Source organism: Apteryx rowi, unplaced genomic scaffold (genome assembly GCF_003343035.1).
Source record: "Apteryx rowi isolate R43461 unplaced genomic scaffold, aptRow1 scaffold_22, whole genome shotgun sequence".
In the NCBI taxonomy this organism is placed as follows: Eukaryota; Metazoa; Chordata; class Aves; order Apterygiformes; family Apterygidae; genus Apteryx; species Apteryx rowi.
Window position 1 is genome coordinate 959,957 of NW_020448530.1, and position 17,644 is coordinate 977,600.

General features: G+C 40.4%; 1 protein-coding gene across 2 annotated transcripts in view; it reads left to right on the forward strand.

Annotated features, from left to right (window-relative positions):
• POLR1A (RNA polymerase I subunit A) overlaps positions 1-17,644 on the forward strand; it is a 38,259-nt gene that overhangs the window by 18,267 nt on the left and 2,348 nt on the right. For both annotated transcript variants that reach the window (XM_026064677.1, XM_026064678.1), the window contains exons 17-33: positions 1,898-1,980; positions 2,089-2,247; positions 2,688-2,786; positions 3,701-3,853; positions 3,993-4,075; positions 4,795-4,960; positions 5,507-5,728; positions 6,918-7,132; positions 8,477-8,644; positions 9,550-9,685; positions 10,727-10,884; positions 11,347-11,461; positions 12,196-12,312; positions 12,797-13,078; positions 14,205-14,405; positions 15,153-15,270; positions 16,559-16,723. In XM_026064677.1, the coding sequence (XP_025920462.1) occupies positions 1,898-1,980; positions 2,089-2,247; positions 2,688-2,786; positions 3,701-3,853; positions 3,993-4,075; positions 4,795-4,960; positions 5,507-5,728; positions 6,918-7,132; positions 8,477-8,644; positions 9,550-9,685; positions 10,727-10,884; positions 11,347-11,461; positions 12,196-12,312; positions 12,797-13,078; positions 14,205-14,405; positions 15,153-15,270; positions 16,559-16,723 (2,640 nt within the window). The remainder of the gene's footprint in view (positions 1-1,897; positions 1,981-2,088; positions 2,248-2,687; positions 2,787-3,700; positions 3,854-3,992; positions 4,076-4,794; positions 4,961-5,506; positions 5,729-6,917; positions 7,133-8,476; positions 8,645-9,549; positions 9,686-10,726; positions 10,885-11,346; positions 11,462-12,195; positions 12,313-12,796; positions 13,079-14,204; positions 14,406-15,152; positions 15,271-16,558; positions 16,724-17,644) is intronic.

Consider the following 17,644-nt stretch of genomic DNA (forward strand, 5'->3'; position numbering starts at 1 on the left):
ACACAAAATAAATCTTGAGAGACAGGGTGCAAGAACTGGTTAGACAAAAGTAATGAACATTACCTGGGACCACAAGATAGTTAAAACATCAGGAGGAGAAACGTGGGACTGGAGCAGGAGTCTGGGATTGGATGAAGATGAGAAGATTCAGGACTGATCAAAATGAGACTGTGGAATGAAGTGAATAAGGTTCAAGAAAAGGAGAAAAGGTAGAAGAGTCAAGGTTGTAATGGGAACAGCAGAGCGGGGGCTGGACAGAAAGAGCCAAGATAGAGGGAGATGGCAACACAGCCTATGGCCTCAGCAGTCTTAAATGTGTGGAACTCACTAGTGAAGTGTCCCACCTCTACTCCTAGAGCTACTGTATGCTTAGAGTCTTAGAATGATTTAGGCTGGAAGGGATCTCTGGAGGTCATCTAATGCAGCTCCCTGCTCAAAGCAGGTCCTGCTAGATCAGCTTGCTCAGGGCTTGTGTCAAGTTTTGGATATCTCCAGGGATGGTGTTTTCACAACCTTTCTTGGTCCCTCTGCCAGTGTTTGACCACCCACAATATGAAACATTTTTTCCTCAAGAAGAATTGTTTTGGGTTTTTTTTCCTTATCTCTTAAGGCTGAACAAACCCAGCTCTTTCAGTCTCTTGTCCACTGTGTGCTCCAGCCCCCTAACCATCTTGGTGACTTTTGATGGACTGCCTACAGATTTTTTTATTTTATTTTATTTTTTGTAATGGGCAGCTCAGAAACAGGACACAGTATGCAGATGCAGTGTCACAAGTACTGAATAGAGGAGAAGAATCACTGCCATCTCACCCTGCTGACTACATTCGTGTTAATACAGCCCAGGATGTGGTTGGCTTTTACTCCAAAGGCACACTGCTGACTCATGTTCACGTTGCCCCAAGTCCTTTATCCACAAAGCTGCACTATGCAGTTGGCCCCTACCCTGTACTGCTAAATGGGTTTTTTCCATCCCAGATACAGGACATTGCCTTTGCCTTTGTTGAACTCTTCGAGGTCAGTAATGATCTCTGAGGGATGCCACGGGTAGTCCTTGCCAGCTGGACTTGATCGTGCTGATCACAACCCTTTGAACATGGTCATCCAGTCAATTTTCCACCCTCCACTTACCCAGTCTGTATAACCTCAGTTTGGCTGTCAGGATATTATGGGAGACCATGCTGAAGGACTTTAATTGACAGCTGTTTCATAACTTAAAAAGAAGTAGGGTTCTGCAAAATAGCTCTTGAGTGGGAATGAGGAACCGCTGGCTTCATTTTACATGTCCTTGTCATAGAAATACTTTATGTTATTGTTAGACAACACTGGGGTGCGGCCCAGCAGGATGTTTGAAAGGCCTGGTTAGCCTTCAGCAAGATAGGGTTCCTATCTTTGATATGCTCCAAAACACTGTTTTCATGGTCCTGTCGTCACAAGTGTCTGTATTTTGAGTTTACCTTTTTAAAAATCTAGTAAATGACTGATGCTCAAAAACTCATCTAAAAGGAACTTTGAAGTGAATGGAAGAGGAAACCAAAGAGTTTGTGGCTGGCCTATAACATGCTTGTACATGTGCAAGTTCACTGATTAGGGTTTTATAAGGACTGCTGATGTTAAGGCTTCTTAACTTAGGGAGTTGATTTTGCAGTCTTACTACTTAACTTGGTTTATACTGCATATTTTGTTGACAGTCTAGGCCTCCTCCCTCAGAAAAACACCCAGAGCTTTTAATTTTTTTCTTGTCAAACTAGGGTTAACCTGATCTTGGCAATTACTACATTTTGTGGTTGTCTTTCCTTTCCACCTCCTTGCTCTCAAGCTTCCTGGCAACAAAAGTGGTGTCCTTTCTTCATTCTTTTTAGAGCTTAGGTCATTATGTGATCTCTCTTGTCTTTAACAGGGATTGAAGATATCTTGGTTAAACCTGAAGCAGACCACAAAAGACAAAAAATTATTGAAAAGTCAACTCATTGTGGTATTGAAGTAAGTCTGTCTTACAGAAAAGTTTTTATCCCCATAGTTTAAAAACTTGCAAATCCTGCTTTGTGTAATCCTGTCTGCTTGGCACCTAAAAAATCTTTCTACTTTCAGGCTGTTAGAGCTGCTCTTAATTTGCCAGAAACAGCATCATGTGATGAGGTCCAAGGGAAATGGCAGGATGCCCATCTCCGCAAAGACCAGAGAGATTTTAACATGGTTGATCTGAAATTCAAGGAGGAAGTAAACAATTACAACAATGAAGTTAACAAGGTTGGCACTGAGGCATCTGTATATACTAATCTTGTTTGGAGACTTTCTTATTAAGTTAATTTAACGTTGATGAGGAGTGGCTGACCATTCTGAAGGCTGAAGCTTTCCATCTGCCCCCAGCATGAGGCTTCACATGCTGCCTTGCCAGTGTACCTTAACCTTGGCCTCCCTGAATGAGAAGATGACTTAATATTCAAGGCACTCTTTAATATTCAAGGCACTCTTTAATTTTTGGCTTGTCATCTGGGCCTATCATAAATTATTGTTTCCAATTCTCTTGTTGTTCTTTAATTATAAATAGGAATGTTTGTGATTAGTCTTGGTTTCACTTTTTTAAAGCCTTCAACAGGAATTACTGTTTATTGATTAATTATGGTTTATTAATTATGGTTTATTAATTATGGTTTGGCTTTGTTCTTCCCGTCACCCCAAAACTTTAGGTTTGTATGCCTCTTGGTCTCCATAGGAGCTTTCCAGAGAACAATTTGCAGTTGATGGTACAGTCAGGAGCCAAAGGATCTACTGTAAATACAATGCAGGTAATATGACAGTTATAATACTTGGCAGCTATGCGTGTTGAGATGATTTGTCCTAGAATGCAAATTATTTTGAAGCTCGTGTGGGAACTGTGTGAATATCTAATAGCAAAGCAAGATATTTAATTTGGGCTTTGGGAATGGCACTGTCTTTGATGTGGAAAATTTTTAGAAGAATGTAATAAAGACCTCAGCAAGTGATGGGGGAGAGTCAGTGTTTACTATAACCTTCTATTTTTGCATCTGTTCTTAGTACATAAAGATTTATAGAAATAGCAGACCTTCTTAGTAGAAGGAATATGCTAAAGATTATAAAAAACAAGCCTGTTGCAGAAGAAAAAGCTTTCCTGGGCATTGCTGGAGGCTGACCCCTCTGTTCCCTTCTTCCACCACCGAATAAGGGACAACTAAAACCTACGTTGCATCTGGTGGAAATGGCAAGGATGCTCTTTCATTTTGCCTTCTGCAACACAGATACCAAGCAACAGACCCTAGATATAAAATGCTGTCTAAAATTCTGTCCATATATTCTCACTCTGGGAAGAAGGTGAGAGAGGATGACCAAGACTCAAGAGATTTTTATTCTGTTTTTCAGTGCACTGCTAAGAGGTAGTGAGGGCAATGTAGGGACCTCAGCATTTACATTATTTTAGTGTCATGTCTTTTTGTATTAAAATAAACATACAGAATGAGAATGGAAATGTTGAGGGATGGGTCAAGCGGCTGGAATAGCTTAAAAAGATCAGATGAGATTTACATGCCTCTGTTGCCCATCAGTAGCAAGAATTTCTTTAATGAATATTTAATGTTTTTAAATGTTTTTCTTGAAAAGTGTTGCACTTAATGTGAGCAAACAGTTGGGCGGAAAAGTGATGGTTTCCTTTTTCCTTGCCTGCGTACTTCCTGTCCACGTGCAGATTTCCTGTTTGCTGGGCCAGATTGAGCTGGAAGGTCGAAGGCCCCCGCTGATGGCATCTGGCAAATCGCTGCCCTGTTTCCAGCCTTATGATTTTTCCCCTAGCTCAGGAGGATTTGTGACTGGCAGGTTTCTCACTGGGATCAAACCTTCTGTAAGTTTAATATTGTTTGTGCTCATACTGAAGTTTAATTAGATCTTAGTACTGTAATACAGAGTTTGCAATTATAGGTAAATCAGCTGTGTACACCCTATTTTTAAATGTAATCTGATGGGATTATGTTTGTATTTAGGAATTCTTCTTTCACTGCATGGCTGGCAGGGAAGGTCTTGTGGATACAGCTGTCAAAACCAGTCGATCTGGATACCTTCAAAGGTACGAGGCTTGTTTTAGAGTTTGGGACTTTAAAAGATGCTTTTTCTAAAATTCTGCAGACTGGAGGAGGCACATGTATTGCTTAGATTAACTTCACAGAGTACTTGCTTTCTTTAAAAAAAAAAAAAAAGTGTTTGCTGTCTCAAATGATGAATGTTTATTCTAAGACTGACTTTCTAGAGGACTAGATCAAGGGGACCTTTATCATTTCTAACTTCTCTCTGGCTCACGTTGGAAGCAACTTCTTTTGGTGACTTGCTTTTTTTGGTACGAGTAAAAATGCATAAATTTCAGGCAACTCTACCTTTTCTAGGCCACGTTGTGTGGCTCTCATCTTTATTCAGGTAACACCTCCGATATGTAGAAGAAGGTGGAATTTTTAAATTGTTTTGCAAGGTAGTAGACGGTTCTAAGGGAGATATATCTCCTCCTTTCAGACAGCTACTTAAGAGGGAGAGGGCAGGGATAAAATGAAATAAACAATTACTCTCTCAGGCCCTTCAGTCCAAGGAAATTGGAACAAGTAACATAAAGCTTTGCGGTATCATTTAATGTTTCATCTGTGCCTTATGTGTATGTAAGATTTTTGGCTTCCAGGATTTCCTGATCAGCCATTAAGTACAGTTGAAAAATACTGTTTTCAGTAATATCTTATGTTAGAGTTATATCATCCTTGTTACTTTGTAGCCTCCTAACAACATTTTTTTCCCTTGTGGCAGGTGTATCATAAAACATTTGGAAGGGCTGGTGGTTCAGTATGACCTGACTGTACGTGACAGCGATGGCAGTGTGGTGCAGTTTTTGTATGGAGAAGATGGGCTTGATATCCCTAAAACTCAGTTTTTACAACCCAAGCAGTTTCCTTTCATTGCAGAAAACTATGAGGTAGAACACCTAAATCTTAAGTACTTATATGGGATGAAGGGGAAGACTTCATGCACTTAAATGCACAGTTAGCATCTGACATATCTGTTAATGATCCAGTGGCATAGTTGTTTGCATGTCACTCTGATTATCCTACATTTTTATTTGCCAGTGTGTTCAAAGTATGGAAGCATATTTTAAGTCTGTGGAATGATTTAAGCAGTCTGATATTCAACAGAGCACCAAGTATTCTCCCTGTTCTCTCTCCTATTCTAACTGCTGCAGTTGGATTCATATCCATACAGATGATTTTACCATTAAGCCTCTCAAGTTTGATAACTTCCTTTTACCAGTGTTGCTTCAAACACTAATTAGTAAAAAAGTGACACTATTCACATAAAGATAAAAGAGCTTTAGCCTCAGCTGGGTTGAAAACCAATTTTGAAAATTCTGTTGCAGCAGCTGAAAACTTTGAGTGGCAGCAGATGTCCTTTTCAGTTTGCTCTGCCGTTTCAGCTATAGTGAGTGTAGAGAGAAGAATGATCATAAAGAGATTATTTTTCCTAGGTGATGCAAAAGACAAACCATCTGGATGAAGCTTTAGCAAAGATGGAGTCTCACCAAGCTAACCAGCAGTTCAAAGCCATCAAAAAGTGGCGAGCCAGGCACCAAAGCTCTGTGCAAAGAGAAGGAGGTTTTCTGATGTATTCCCAGAAGAAAATGGCAAGTGTAAAAGCACAGATTCCTGGAGGAGAGAGCAAAAATGGAAGAAATCCTGTTACTTTACAGGTAAAGCAAAAGCAGTTGAACTGACTTAGCCTGTTTTAAAAATGTAGAATTCAGTAATTTTTTTTTTTTTCTTCATCCTGAAGTGTTTCATAGACTATTTATATGATCCTTTCAAAAGGTAACTCTTGTACATCAGCACACTAATCTATATGTTTTGGCTGCAAACGAGGAACAAATGTACAGGCACAAAATGCAGGCAGGTACAGCGCCACGGCCTGGCCTTCACAAGGAATTTGCCCTACTAGAAGGTGAACAGTTTGCATGAAAGTCCAAGTTGAAGGTGTTGACAGATCTAACTCCAGTAGCTTCTCTGTAAATACTGTGCCTTGTCACTGATTTGATTTATGCAGCTATGCTAGATTTGTGTGACTATAGGCGCTTTTGATAACCTTCGGAACAATTTGGCCACATGATTCTTACCTTCATTCATTCGTTCATTCTCTCTCCCTCTCTCTTGATAGACAGATACATAGATATAGCTATATCTCTAGCTCAATATATTATAAAGCTCAGTGAACAGACTCCCTTATCCCAAGCCCAGTTCATGCCTCATAAAACAGCAAGGCTTTTGTAAAGATACATTTAAATCATTTTCTGTATTGATTTTTTTTTTTAATCAGTGTTATTTTTTCTTTATTAAACGCAACATTTGAAATGTTACTTGAAAAAATAACAAAATGAAGAACAGAAATAAGACCAATTAGCATGCACAAGATGCAGACTAAATTGAAGATCTCTGGTGAACTATTGGGCTTGAATATGCACTCTTATAAATAAGAAAAGCTCCTTTCTCATACTGGTCTTAGACAAGTGAGGTGCTAGCCAGCTAGAAGTAACAATGTAAGTATGTTCAGAGATATCACTCCCAATCTAAAATCATTCTTAGGGGGCTATATTTCACTGGAGTCCAAAGTGATCACTGTGGATAGATACTCTGACTATTTCAAGCTTGTAAAGTACCTTGAAATCTTGTGGGATCAAAAGTGCTACATATAAATACCAGAAAATGGAGAAAGCCATTTTTGTAACTCGATTGTTCTTTGCTATGTGTTACATATGCCCTTAAGCATTGTGCAGGTGGTGCTCTCTTCCTTCTTTTCCATTGCTTGATTACTGGTGGGAGTAGTGTTATTTTGTTTTGGTCTTGTTGTGGGTAAACCAACCTGCTTAAAAATCTGCTTATTTTCAGTTATTGAAGATGTGGTATGAACTAGATGAGAAGAAACGAAGAAAATATCAGAAAAAGACAAATAAGTGTCCTGACCCAAGCCTTGCTGTCTGGCGTCCAGATACTTATTTTGCATCTGTTTCGGAAACATTTGAAAATGGAGTCGAGGATTACATCAACAAATGGGAATCTGAGAACAGAGGATGTTACGTGCAACCAGCATTTTCTTCCGATAGGTAGTAGCTTCTGTGTGTTTACCTCTTTGCACTGAAAGGGGGAAAAAAACCCTCTATTCTTCGGATTGAGACTGCTAAAGATGAAAAGTCTTTACAAAGTCAAGATTTGATAATCTTCTTGAAACAAAACAGTGGGTTTCAGAATGGTTCCTGAAAGCCGAATGTGCCTGGCACACAATGGAGAGGCACTGCTTATCTGTTCCCTCCAAACCTGAATTTTCCATGCTGGTAAGGGCTTTCGCAAATAGCTTGTGGAATAACAGCAATGGATTGCTATTCACAGAATTGCAGAATGGTTGAGGTTGAGAGGGACCTCTGGAGATCTAGTCCAGCCCCCCTGCTCTAGCAGGGTCACCTACAGCACATTGCCCAGGGCTGTGTCCAGATGGATTTTGCGAATCTCCAAGGACAGAGTGTCTGCAACCTCTCTGGGCAACCTCTTCCAGTGCTCAGTCACCCTGGCAGTTTTTTCCTTATGTTCAGACGGAACTGCTTGTGTTTCAGTTTGTGCCCGTTGCTTCTCATCCTGTCGCTGGGCACCACTGAAAGGAGTCCGACCCCATCCTCTCGACACCCTCCCTTCAGATACTTGTACACATTGATAAGATCCCCCCTCAGCCTTCTCTTCTCCAGGCTGAACGGTCCCAGCTCTCTCAGCCTTTCCTCATATGAGAGATGCTCCAGTCCCTTAATCATCTTAGCAGCCCTCTGCTGGACTTGGCCCAGTAGCTCCATGTCTCTCTTGTACTGGGGAGCCCAGAACTGGACACAGTACTCCGGATGTGGCCTCACCAGGGCTGAGCAGAGTGGGAAGATTGCTTCTCTCGACCTGCTGGCAATGCTCTTCCTAATGCAACCCAGGATAGCCTTGGCCTTTTTGGCCACAAGGGCACACTGGTGGCTCATGGTCACCTTGTTGTCCACCAGCACTCCCAGGTCCTTCTCCTCAGAACTGGAGTTTTGTAGTGTATTCCCCTACATATAAAATAATACTTTACAGTAACACAGTTAAATATCAAAATGTACTCTTGCCACCCCTTGGAGTTAGCAAGGCAGTTAAGAGGAGCAAATGAGAGTAAATAGATTCTCTTTTAACAATCTAGGAATTAGCAGCAAATAGAATATGGTTTGTCTAACATCCCAGTTCTGTGTTAATGAAATGCGTTTGTCAGATCCGACTGGGTTAAACAGTTCTGTAGTTTGTAAAGTGTTTGCGTCCAGAGGCCACCAAGAGAAATTGGCTGAAAGATGCAACTTTGTTAAACTGAGCAATGTTTCAGTCTATACCCAGTTCTTTATTTTGTACTACATTGAGTTAAACCTCTGCTTGTTTTCTGTCTTCAGATTAAAGGATTTGTTGTATTTAAAGTGGCAACGATCCCTGTGTGACCCAGGAGAAGCTGTGGGTCTCCTTGCAGCCCAGAGTATTGGGGAACCTTCCACACAGATGACTTTGAACACTTTCCACTTTGCTGGCAGAGGTGAAATGAATGTCACATTGGGTATTCCAAGGTGAGAAACTTGTGTTCTCAATGGACTCCTTACGTAATACTGCTTAATCTTACTGGCTGTTACACATGTAATCTTAAGGGCAAATGATGCTTCAGTTTAATTGTAAATTGTGCGTGTTCAGATATATTTAATGTTTTACAATTTTACAGGTGTTTTGATTTATTTTCTAGATATAAAATAACCTGTGAAGGCCACTTAATCTTACGTGATGCATAGCAAATGGCTTATACTCTACTAAGCAAAATACAAAAACAAATAAGCCTAAAGAAATTGAGCTTTGTGGTTTGCTCTCTGCCTACCCTTTCTTCCACCTAGTAATTTTTAAACCTGTTAGTTAATTGCAGTGAAATTTGCCAAAAAAATGGAGTCTGAAAGACAATAGTCTTGCAGGTTTAGGGTTGTCATCGCCTGGGTAGAAAGAGGCCTCTCTTACACCAGCCAGGTTCGCCCTGGCTTTCTGTTTGGTGACAGTGACTTTGCCACTTGACACACGTGTTTACCAGCCAGTCCTTAGCTCGTTCTGAGTAACATCGGTGCTGACCCTGGCTCATGTCTGGGTGTGATGCCTTAGGTGGGAGGTGGTTGTGTGGAGCAGGGGAGGGGGAGAAAGTACAAGGAACATACAATGTGCATGTGTGGGAAACGAGCTTCGTTAGTTTTTCTGGTCTCTTCCTGTAATTGGGGTGATAATCTGATTGAGAGCAGCAGGGCTACTGTTGTGCTGTAGATGCCTGATGAACCAGAAAAGTGAAAAGGTGCAGTGCAATGGTAGCCACTGCTCTTGATGTATGCAGCTTTGCTGGAGCTGGCAATTGCTGCATGCTACCTTATTAAATGAGCTAGATGTTTATTTGATTGCATAATGCTTTTATTACTTAACTTGAAAGATCATTCTTCATTTAAAGGTTGCGGGAGATATTGATGGTAGCCAGTGCAAATATTAAAACACCAATGATGAGTGTTCCTGTGTTCAATACCAAGAAAGCTCACAAGAAGGTGAAACAGCTTAAGAAGCAGCTGACAAGAGTGTGCTTAGCTGAGGTGAGCCTCCTGTTTAGTGTATCCTTTGAGGATCTGCAAAACAAAATATTTCTCGTTTAAGCTCATCAGTTAGCCTGGCTTTTTAGTGATTTCCATTTTTGAAGGCACACCTATGGGTGCAAGACTCAAGAGTTGAAAGGGTCCTTTCTTTTCACCTCTTGCCTGCTGAACCTGTGAAATCTGCTAGGAGAGGTGGAGCACTGAAAGGAATTTCTGTAACCGGCCATGAGGCTTAGATTCAAATTAATATGTACAGCACTGTCACAGGCTACAAGCTCTCTACGGGACATAAAGAAAGGGTAATAGCCGCACAGTTTAGGCATAGTAATAGTATAATGGAAGGGAGGATTTTGGTTTGCTGGCACAGCTTTCTTTGTCATTACCTCAAGCTCATTTTTGTCAGCCTTAGAATTGGAGGGTTTTGCCTCATCTTTAAGAGAAAAGCTAATCTGGAAGTGACTAGCACTGCAGAGAGCATTTTGTTTGTCATGTCGTGTGCCCCCCACCCTGTGGCTGTGCTCAATAGAAGCAAAACCTGCGGCACCTTGGAGACCGGGGGTACTGAAATCTGATTTATTCTGTGCTCCCTCTCTCTTCCTGTGACTACGGTGTTTCCTGTGGTCTGCTGCATGCGCTACCTCCTTCTGTCTTATTCCTCCTTCAGATTGGAAAGCAGCAAGGATAGAGTTAAGTCTCAGCTTGGTGCTGAAATGCTGTTGTGTTCAGTGAGCAAGGAGTAAGGGTCAATAAGATGGATTTGTTGACCCGCTAGGAAGTATGGCCTTTGTTGAGAGAGTGGGGTAGGAGGTGGAGCTGTTCTCCCAGTACTGTCTAAACTGATTGCTGGGAAGAGTTTAAGCCAAAAAGAATGCTGCATTAGGATATAATCTTCCTCCCCAGGAGCTGCCCCAAAGCCAGCAGAAAAGTTTGGCAGCTAGCCTTGTGTGTAATTCCAGTCTCGTATGGAAAGCGTTGGAGTTGCAGGAAGTAAATGGAATGCCTTCATCAAAGGAGTTGTGTTCCTAGTTGTTGCTTTTGTAGGTCCTGCAGAAAGTTGAGATGGAGGAATCTCTGCGTGTGAAGAGCAAGGAGAACAGACATCGCCTCTACAAAATCAAATTCCATTTCTTGCCCCACGAATGTTACCGAGAGGAGAAGTGTGTGAAGCCCAGGGACATCTTATGCTTCATGGAAACAAGGTTGGTTCACTTTCAGATGCTTTCATGTTTGCTCAGCAGCAGCCTCCTAAGCACGGGCTTGCAAAAGCATCTGCACCATGTCTTTCTATGCTCTTGAATAAAACTCTAGATCTGTAGGTTGGCCACAATGCAGAGTTGCATCGGGGCAGATCTTTCTCACCTTTTCCATGTACTTGGAGAATAGCCTATATAAGCAACATCCTACTCCTTATCCTTGGATGCTTGGTGTTTATTACATACGTATTGCAAGACAGAGGACACCAACACTTTTATTCTCGAAGGAGCGGAGAGGGGACATGGAAAAAATTATTGCCTTAACCTAGAAGTACTTTTGTATTCACCAAATAATATGTCCTCTTATAAGTTGACTGGCTTCTTAAACAAAATATACTCATTTTCTGAGAGCTTGTAATTGACTGCAGTACTGCTGAGCTTAGATGTTTTGGGTTGCATTTCTTTCAGATTCTTTAAAATCTTGATGGAAGCAATTAAGAGGAAGAATGCAAAGCTGGCATCTTTTACTGAAGTCAGCACCCGGAAAGCAACTCGGAAAGATTTAGATGGTGACCAAGACCAGGTACAGAAAAATGTGACTTGGAAAATGCTTTACTTCCTTTACGTTCTTTTGAGAACCAGAATTCAGAAGAGCTTATCATGTTGCGATGTGAACAGTGACATTTAAAAATAAAGATACTCCTTTTTTGCATATAGTGCTTTGCAGATTTACATGTTGGTGTGAACAACTAATTCTATTTCTGAAGTTCTTCACAGATACTAATTTACTACTTAAATATTTTCTTTGTGCATAAACTATCTTTGCATTCTCATAAAATTAACAAGGAAATCAAAGGTGTTGTGTATAAAATCCAGTTTACTTCAGGACTGTATTCTGAAAATGCCTATTTGCTTTTAACTTTAGTGAGATAAAAACTTGTTACGTCTCCATTTGCTCCCAGACCAAGGTCCTATTGCAGCAGCTGTTGCCAAAACCTTTGGGGAAGCTCCTTTTTTCACTGAAAGGCTTCTGTATGTTTCTTCTGTCACCTCTTTCCCTACAAAGACTGTCAAATAACCAGAATGATAGCTTATTTATCTTGTAGAATTTCCTCCTGTTTACTGTTAAAGCTATCACCAGTTTGAGGTCATTATTTCTTTAAAATAGTAGTCTTACAGAAATTAATTTGTCCTTAAGGGTGGAACAATATTGGACAGGGGAACTGAAAAATCTGAATGTTTGACTAATATCTTTTGATGCAGTTGCAGCTTCCCAGCATAGTCAGCCTGATTATCTCCCCTGTCACGGTTTTCTAGGTATTGAATAATCGTGAAGCTCCAGAAGATGAAGAAGAGAAGATTGTTGATGCAGAAGCTGATGAAGGGGATGGTGATGCTACAGAAGCAAAGAGGAGGAAGAAACAGGAAGAAGAGGTAATGATTTTTACCTCTTACTAGTTTCATGCTATTAGTTGTATTTAAAACTTTACTATAGTTCACTCTCCTTAGCTGTTCATGTTGTTTCACGTTCGCTACTTTAAAATTGTTGTTTAAAGGTGGGTTGCTGTAATTTCAGCAGGAGGGCAGAGTAATTGAAAATCTCCTGAGGTGATGAGAGTTCATTCCCAGAGCTGAATTATGGAAAGAGTGTTTTGGGGAAAAAAACAAATTCTGCTGCAGTCACAAAAACCTCTATCATCCCTGACTGTACTGAGAAGTAATGGCAAGATTGTAAAAAATAGAGGGTGAACTGAATCTGTTATATCATTGCTTTTATAACGGAATTGTGTTTTCATTGAGTTGCAGGTGAGATGCAACTCATCTGTCAAGGATATTGAGGAGTAAAACAGCAAATGGTGTGCTTTGTATCTGTATATGTTTTGGTTCAAATAATAAGTACAATATTGTTTCTCTGCAGGTTGATTATGAGAGTGAAGAAGAGAATGGGGATGAACATGGTGAGAATCCAGAAGAGGAAGAGGCTGAATCGGAGAAAGAAGAAAGGACTCAAGGCGCTGAAGGAGGAGATCAGAGTGGAGCAGATGGTGATGATTCTCGACACCTTTCCTTTATGTCTCAGACCAAAAAAGAGAGGGATCGATTAGTTAAATCAGCAGAGTTACGAATAAATGCTGTTCTGAGCAGCCACCCATCAATACAGGATTACACATTTGATACAGAAAATGAACTCTGGTGTGAGGTAAGATTGTAGTTAGTGCCTGTAAACATCTGTGTGTTCTTGCAAAATGATTGTGTAGAGCTCATAACAAATAAATCTCTTCAGTGTAGTTCTGCTGCTTTGTCTCAGCACTGCTGTATTAATGTAGAAAAATGGCAGCTCATGCCTCAAAGCAAACATACTAGCTGACATTTTTAGCAGGCCCTAATTTCCAGGACCCCTACTGAAACTTTTTTATGACAACTGACAGGTTCGTGGTGTTTTAACTTCTAAATGTATGATGCACCACTGCGTAGCTGCTTGACAAAGAAAAGTGACAGCAGGACTGTTGCAGGAGGCTGTTTGTGAATGTGTCCTGAAGGTGATGGGCAGAAGGGCAGCCTGCTCTATAGGGGGAAGCACGTCTCTTCGCAGAGGAATTTAGAATGAATAAAGCTGGAGTATATCATTTTATGATACAGTAACGAGAAAGGGCAGAAATTCTGGAATGAATGTGATAGTGTCAGCTGAAAAATCTCGCGGGAATGTGAATTTCATAGATCCAGAAACATTTCGCTCTCCCTTTTTTAACAAACCTTTTTAACTATTTAAAAAATAAAACTTCTTGTTTCAGATCTAACTGGATAATTCTGTCCCACTCTCTTCCCCCCACTTCTACTCCCATGTCCTTTGTCCCCCAAAACCTCCCCACCAGCAACCTTTGACCTCAAGCTCTGCCATCCACCTCCCCAGTTTTTCAGTTTAGATCAAGCTGAAAAATTTTATGCCTTTACTTTGACCTGACCTAATACTGCTTTGTAACGGTGAGAAAATGCAGCAAAATCAAACAAGCTACAGTTGCTGAGAAGCTTGTGTGGTCCTCCTGCAGGACAGAAGGAAAAAAGACTAAAGATCTAAAAAAAAAAAACCCCCATCAGTTCAAGTCCAAGGATCTTGAGAGCAGTGTGCATGAATAGTCCTGGGGTGCGGTGTTCATATTAGCATCATTTGCCTGTAATTCTAGTCAGACTTGCGTGTGCCCAAGCACATAAACACTAGGATAGTCCCAGGTGTCCACTTTTTGCCTCAGAAGAAGTAGGCTGCTTGTTGAGCCTAATGTTCAAGCTTCCTTACAGAATGACGTTGCACTGGTTTTTTTTCCTTCTAGGTTTCACTGACGCTTCCTCTGATGAAGGTGTACTTTGACCTCACCTCCTTGCTGGTGTCTCTGGCACGAAACACAGTCATTCATGAGATAAAGGGGATCACACGGTGCTTGTTGAATGAAAACACCAGTACGGAAGGAGAGAAGGAACTCGTTTTACATACCGAAGGGATAAACCTTGCCGAGCTGTTCAGATACTCTGATGTATGTAATCTATTTATAAACTCGAACTTGAATGATCTTTTTGTGTTCTAGGCAGGAACAGTGGATAATGGGTACCGTTTAAATTTAGCAGGGGTGATGTGTGTCCTTTTCAGCTCTTAAATTCTCTTCTTCCTTCTTCCCCCAGGATATGTTCAGAGCTCAACAGAGTCTTTTCTCAAGGGTAGATAGCAAATGAGTTTTTGTGCAGCAGCCCGGTATCTAATGACAAATAATTCCACACCATGCTTGTAACCGTCTCTATAAATGTTTCTTGAGGGAGTTCTTCCATCTAAATGAATTGCAGTACTTGGAGATGAATAGTTGTGTTATGCCATGTAGCCCATAGTTCTACAAATGCAGGATTTTTTTTGTGTTACATTTTCTCTACTGCTTTTGCTGAAAGTTTTGGATGTCTGAGACAGACTGGGCCTGGCATTATATTGCATTGCTTGGAGACTTTTACATGTTCTCCTCCTGCTTGGGGATTTTTTTTTTTTTTCCCCCCTATATTCAGGTCATATTTTTCTGTGCTGAATTTTGATTCCACTACTTGTCCTCGTGTTTAAATCCTGTGGTCACTAGCTTAAACGTAAATCCATGGTCATTTTTGAGCTGCTGTCTAGTTGTTCTGCAACTGTTGGTGCAGTTTAAGCTAATGAAAAGTGAAAAAAGATCTTAGCTTGCTTAGTTATTTAGAAAAATAGAGTAACTGCTGTTCTAACTTGCATCTGTGTTTGTTGCTTTCAGATTTTGGACCTGAACAGACTTTATTCCAATGATATTCATGCCATGGCTAAGAATTATGGTGTTGAGTCTGCCCTGAGGGTGATTATAAAGGAAATAAAAGATGTGTTTGCTGTATATGGTAGGATTTCTTTCTATTTTAAGACTGTCATTTTTTAGGTATTATCACTAAGATGGGAAAAACACAGAAACCTTTCTGTGCTCAGAAAGTTATGTCTTTGCACGATGTTTTCATTTATGTGTGTATTCTTAAGTTACAGTTGTTCATCATTTTCATCATTATGGTGCCTTCTGTGAAGACTTCATTAGTTAATTGCTAGGTTCCATTTAATCAGCAGAAAATTTGCTAGACAAAGCTGAATTTATTTCCCTCTTCACAAATCTTTTCTATTCTAGTCTATTAATTTGCAAGCCGGAAGGTCCAGATGAATTAGCTATTAACATTCGAAGAACCTAACTGTGTAAGACTTGCATAGCGACCGTGAGAACAGGATTAATCTTGTCTGCTGCTTAAATGATGGGAGTCTACGCTGCCTTTATATCTTTCCTAAAATAGCTGTACTGCATTGTCTGAGGTTTTCTTCTATTTTATTTAGAGAATCCAGACAGCTAGCTTAGGTAAGATGCCTAACCACTTAGGCTGCTGAAGTTGCATTGTTGAATTGGCCTTAGGTGATCTAAGTCTTGCTGTGAATTAAACTATTGAAAAGGGGGAAGATTAATGCAGTGAGAATTTTAGCAACCAGATACGTTAAACACATTTGCCAAACGGCAGCCCAAAACCATCTGACCTTCAAATTGTTCAGGACTGCTGGGTAAATGTTGACAGAGCTAGTAATGATCCCCCATCACACTGACTCCGTGAACATTATTTAAAAACATGTGCTACCTCTGTTTAGCCTAAATAGGGTTTTCTGTGGATGCATAACATCATGCACAGAAAATATCAGAACCTTTGTGATTCCAGTGTCGAGCAAATATGGCTTATCAGGTGAGGGGAAAGAGCTCTGTCCTGCCACGGATGCAAGGATGTGGGATCCCATCTTGCGTAAACAATGACGCAGGTTTTCTTAGCACTGAATCCTGCTCTAGATGAGTAATGTATCGATGTTATGTATAGTGAAACTTCTGCCTCGTTACAGCATTCTTGACATTATAGTTTCCCTGCAGAGATATCGTTTTATATCATAGTGAGGTCTGCCCATCTTGGGTATCTGAGGGGAGCAGTTATGCCAGCTACACGCAGAAGTGCAGCCGTCAGAGGAATGTTAATAGAGATGTTCTCCATGTTCATTAGGATCAAGGTGTTTATTTTAGATCTGTTTTCTTCTAAAACAAAACAATCCCCCCCCCCCCCCCAAACCTTAGCCCGTGAGCGCTCTGATGTTCATTCTTTTCCATGTTCTTAGGTATTGTGGTAGACCCTCGGCACCTTTCGCTGGTGGCAGATTACATGTGCTTTGAAGGAGTTTATAAACCACTGAATCGTTTTGGAATTCAGTCCAACTCTTCCCCCCTGCAACAGATGACATTTGAAACCAGCTACAAATTCTTGAAGGAAGCAACAATGATGGGTAAGTGGTTTAGTCTGGACTATATTGCTGCAGCATCTCACATATGCTTTGTTTTCATCGTAACTTTGCACTACTTTGAGTAATACAGAATTGCATTAGGAAAAAATGCCAGAGGCTAAAATTTTAATTAAGCCCTTGCCTATGAGAATGTCCCAGATGTTTTTAGTAAAATTCTGTCAGCTTAAATGAAGTCAGCTCCCACATGTGGGGTCTGTGATTCTTTTCTTTAAGAATTAGATAGCATTTTTTTTATAACAAGCCGTAAGATTGTTAAGATTTACTATAAAAAAAGCCTTATAACGAACTATTAAATCTGTCTTTTTCTGTCTCTACCTGCACCATTGAAATTGTCATCTCTGTTTTGTTTTCATGTCTCTATTATAGCTTCCACCTCTTCATCTCTTCTGCTCTAACCTTGTTCTTTGGAATTTTATTCTGAGAAGAGTCTTCCCGTTTGTTACTTTGGTTGTATTTTTCTTCCACTTTGTAGCATTTTATTGTCTTTGCTTTTTTCCTCAAACACAGAGTCATATTCATTTGTTTAACAGTAGGTTTCTGGTGCCATTTGAGATGCCCAAGAGTATCCTTTCTGGCCTCCAGCAGCTGCTGCTCTGGAAAGGGTACAGATCTCTTAGGTTCTGAACCATCTCTACCAGCCCCACTTGGCCACGTGGCTCTTTTAGAGCATTTGAAATGTCACTAGATGTATATTTAGGAGTCCCAGCCAAAAAATTTCTGCATCTTTTAAGTCTGAAAAACAGAAAGGAAAAGTGTAAATTAAGGGTGACATTGAATAGAAGAGGATATATCCTGCCAGTTGCTCTCTCTGGATTTATATTATATCACATATTGGCTTAGAAGTAAGGGGGTTTTTTGTCTCTGCCAAGTGAATTTTATTTATGGCTTGTATGATGAATAAAG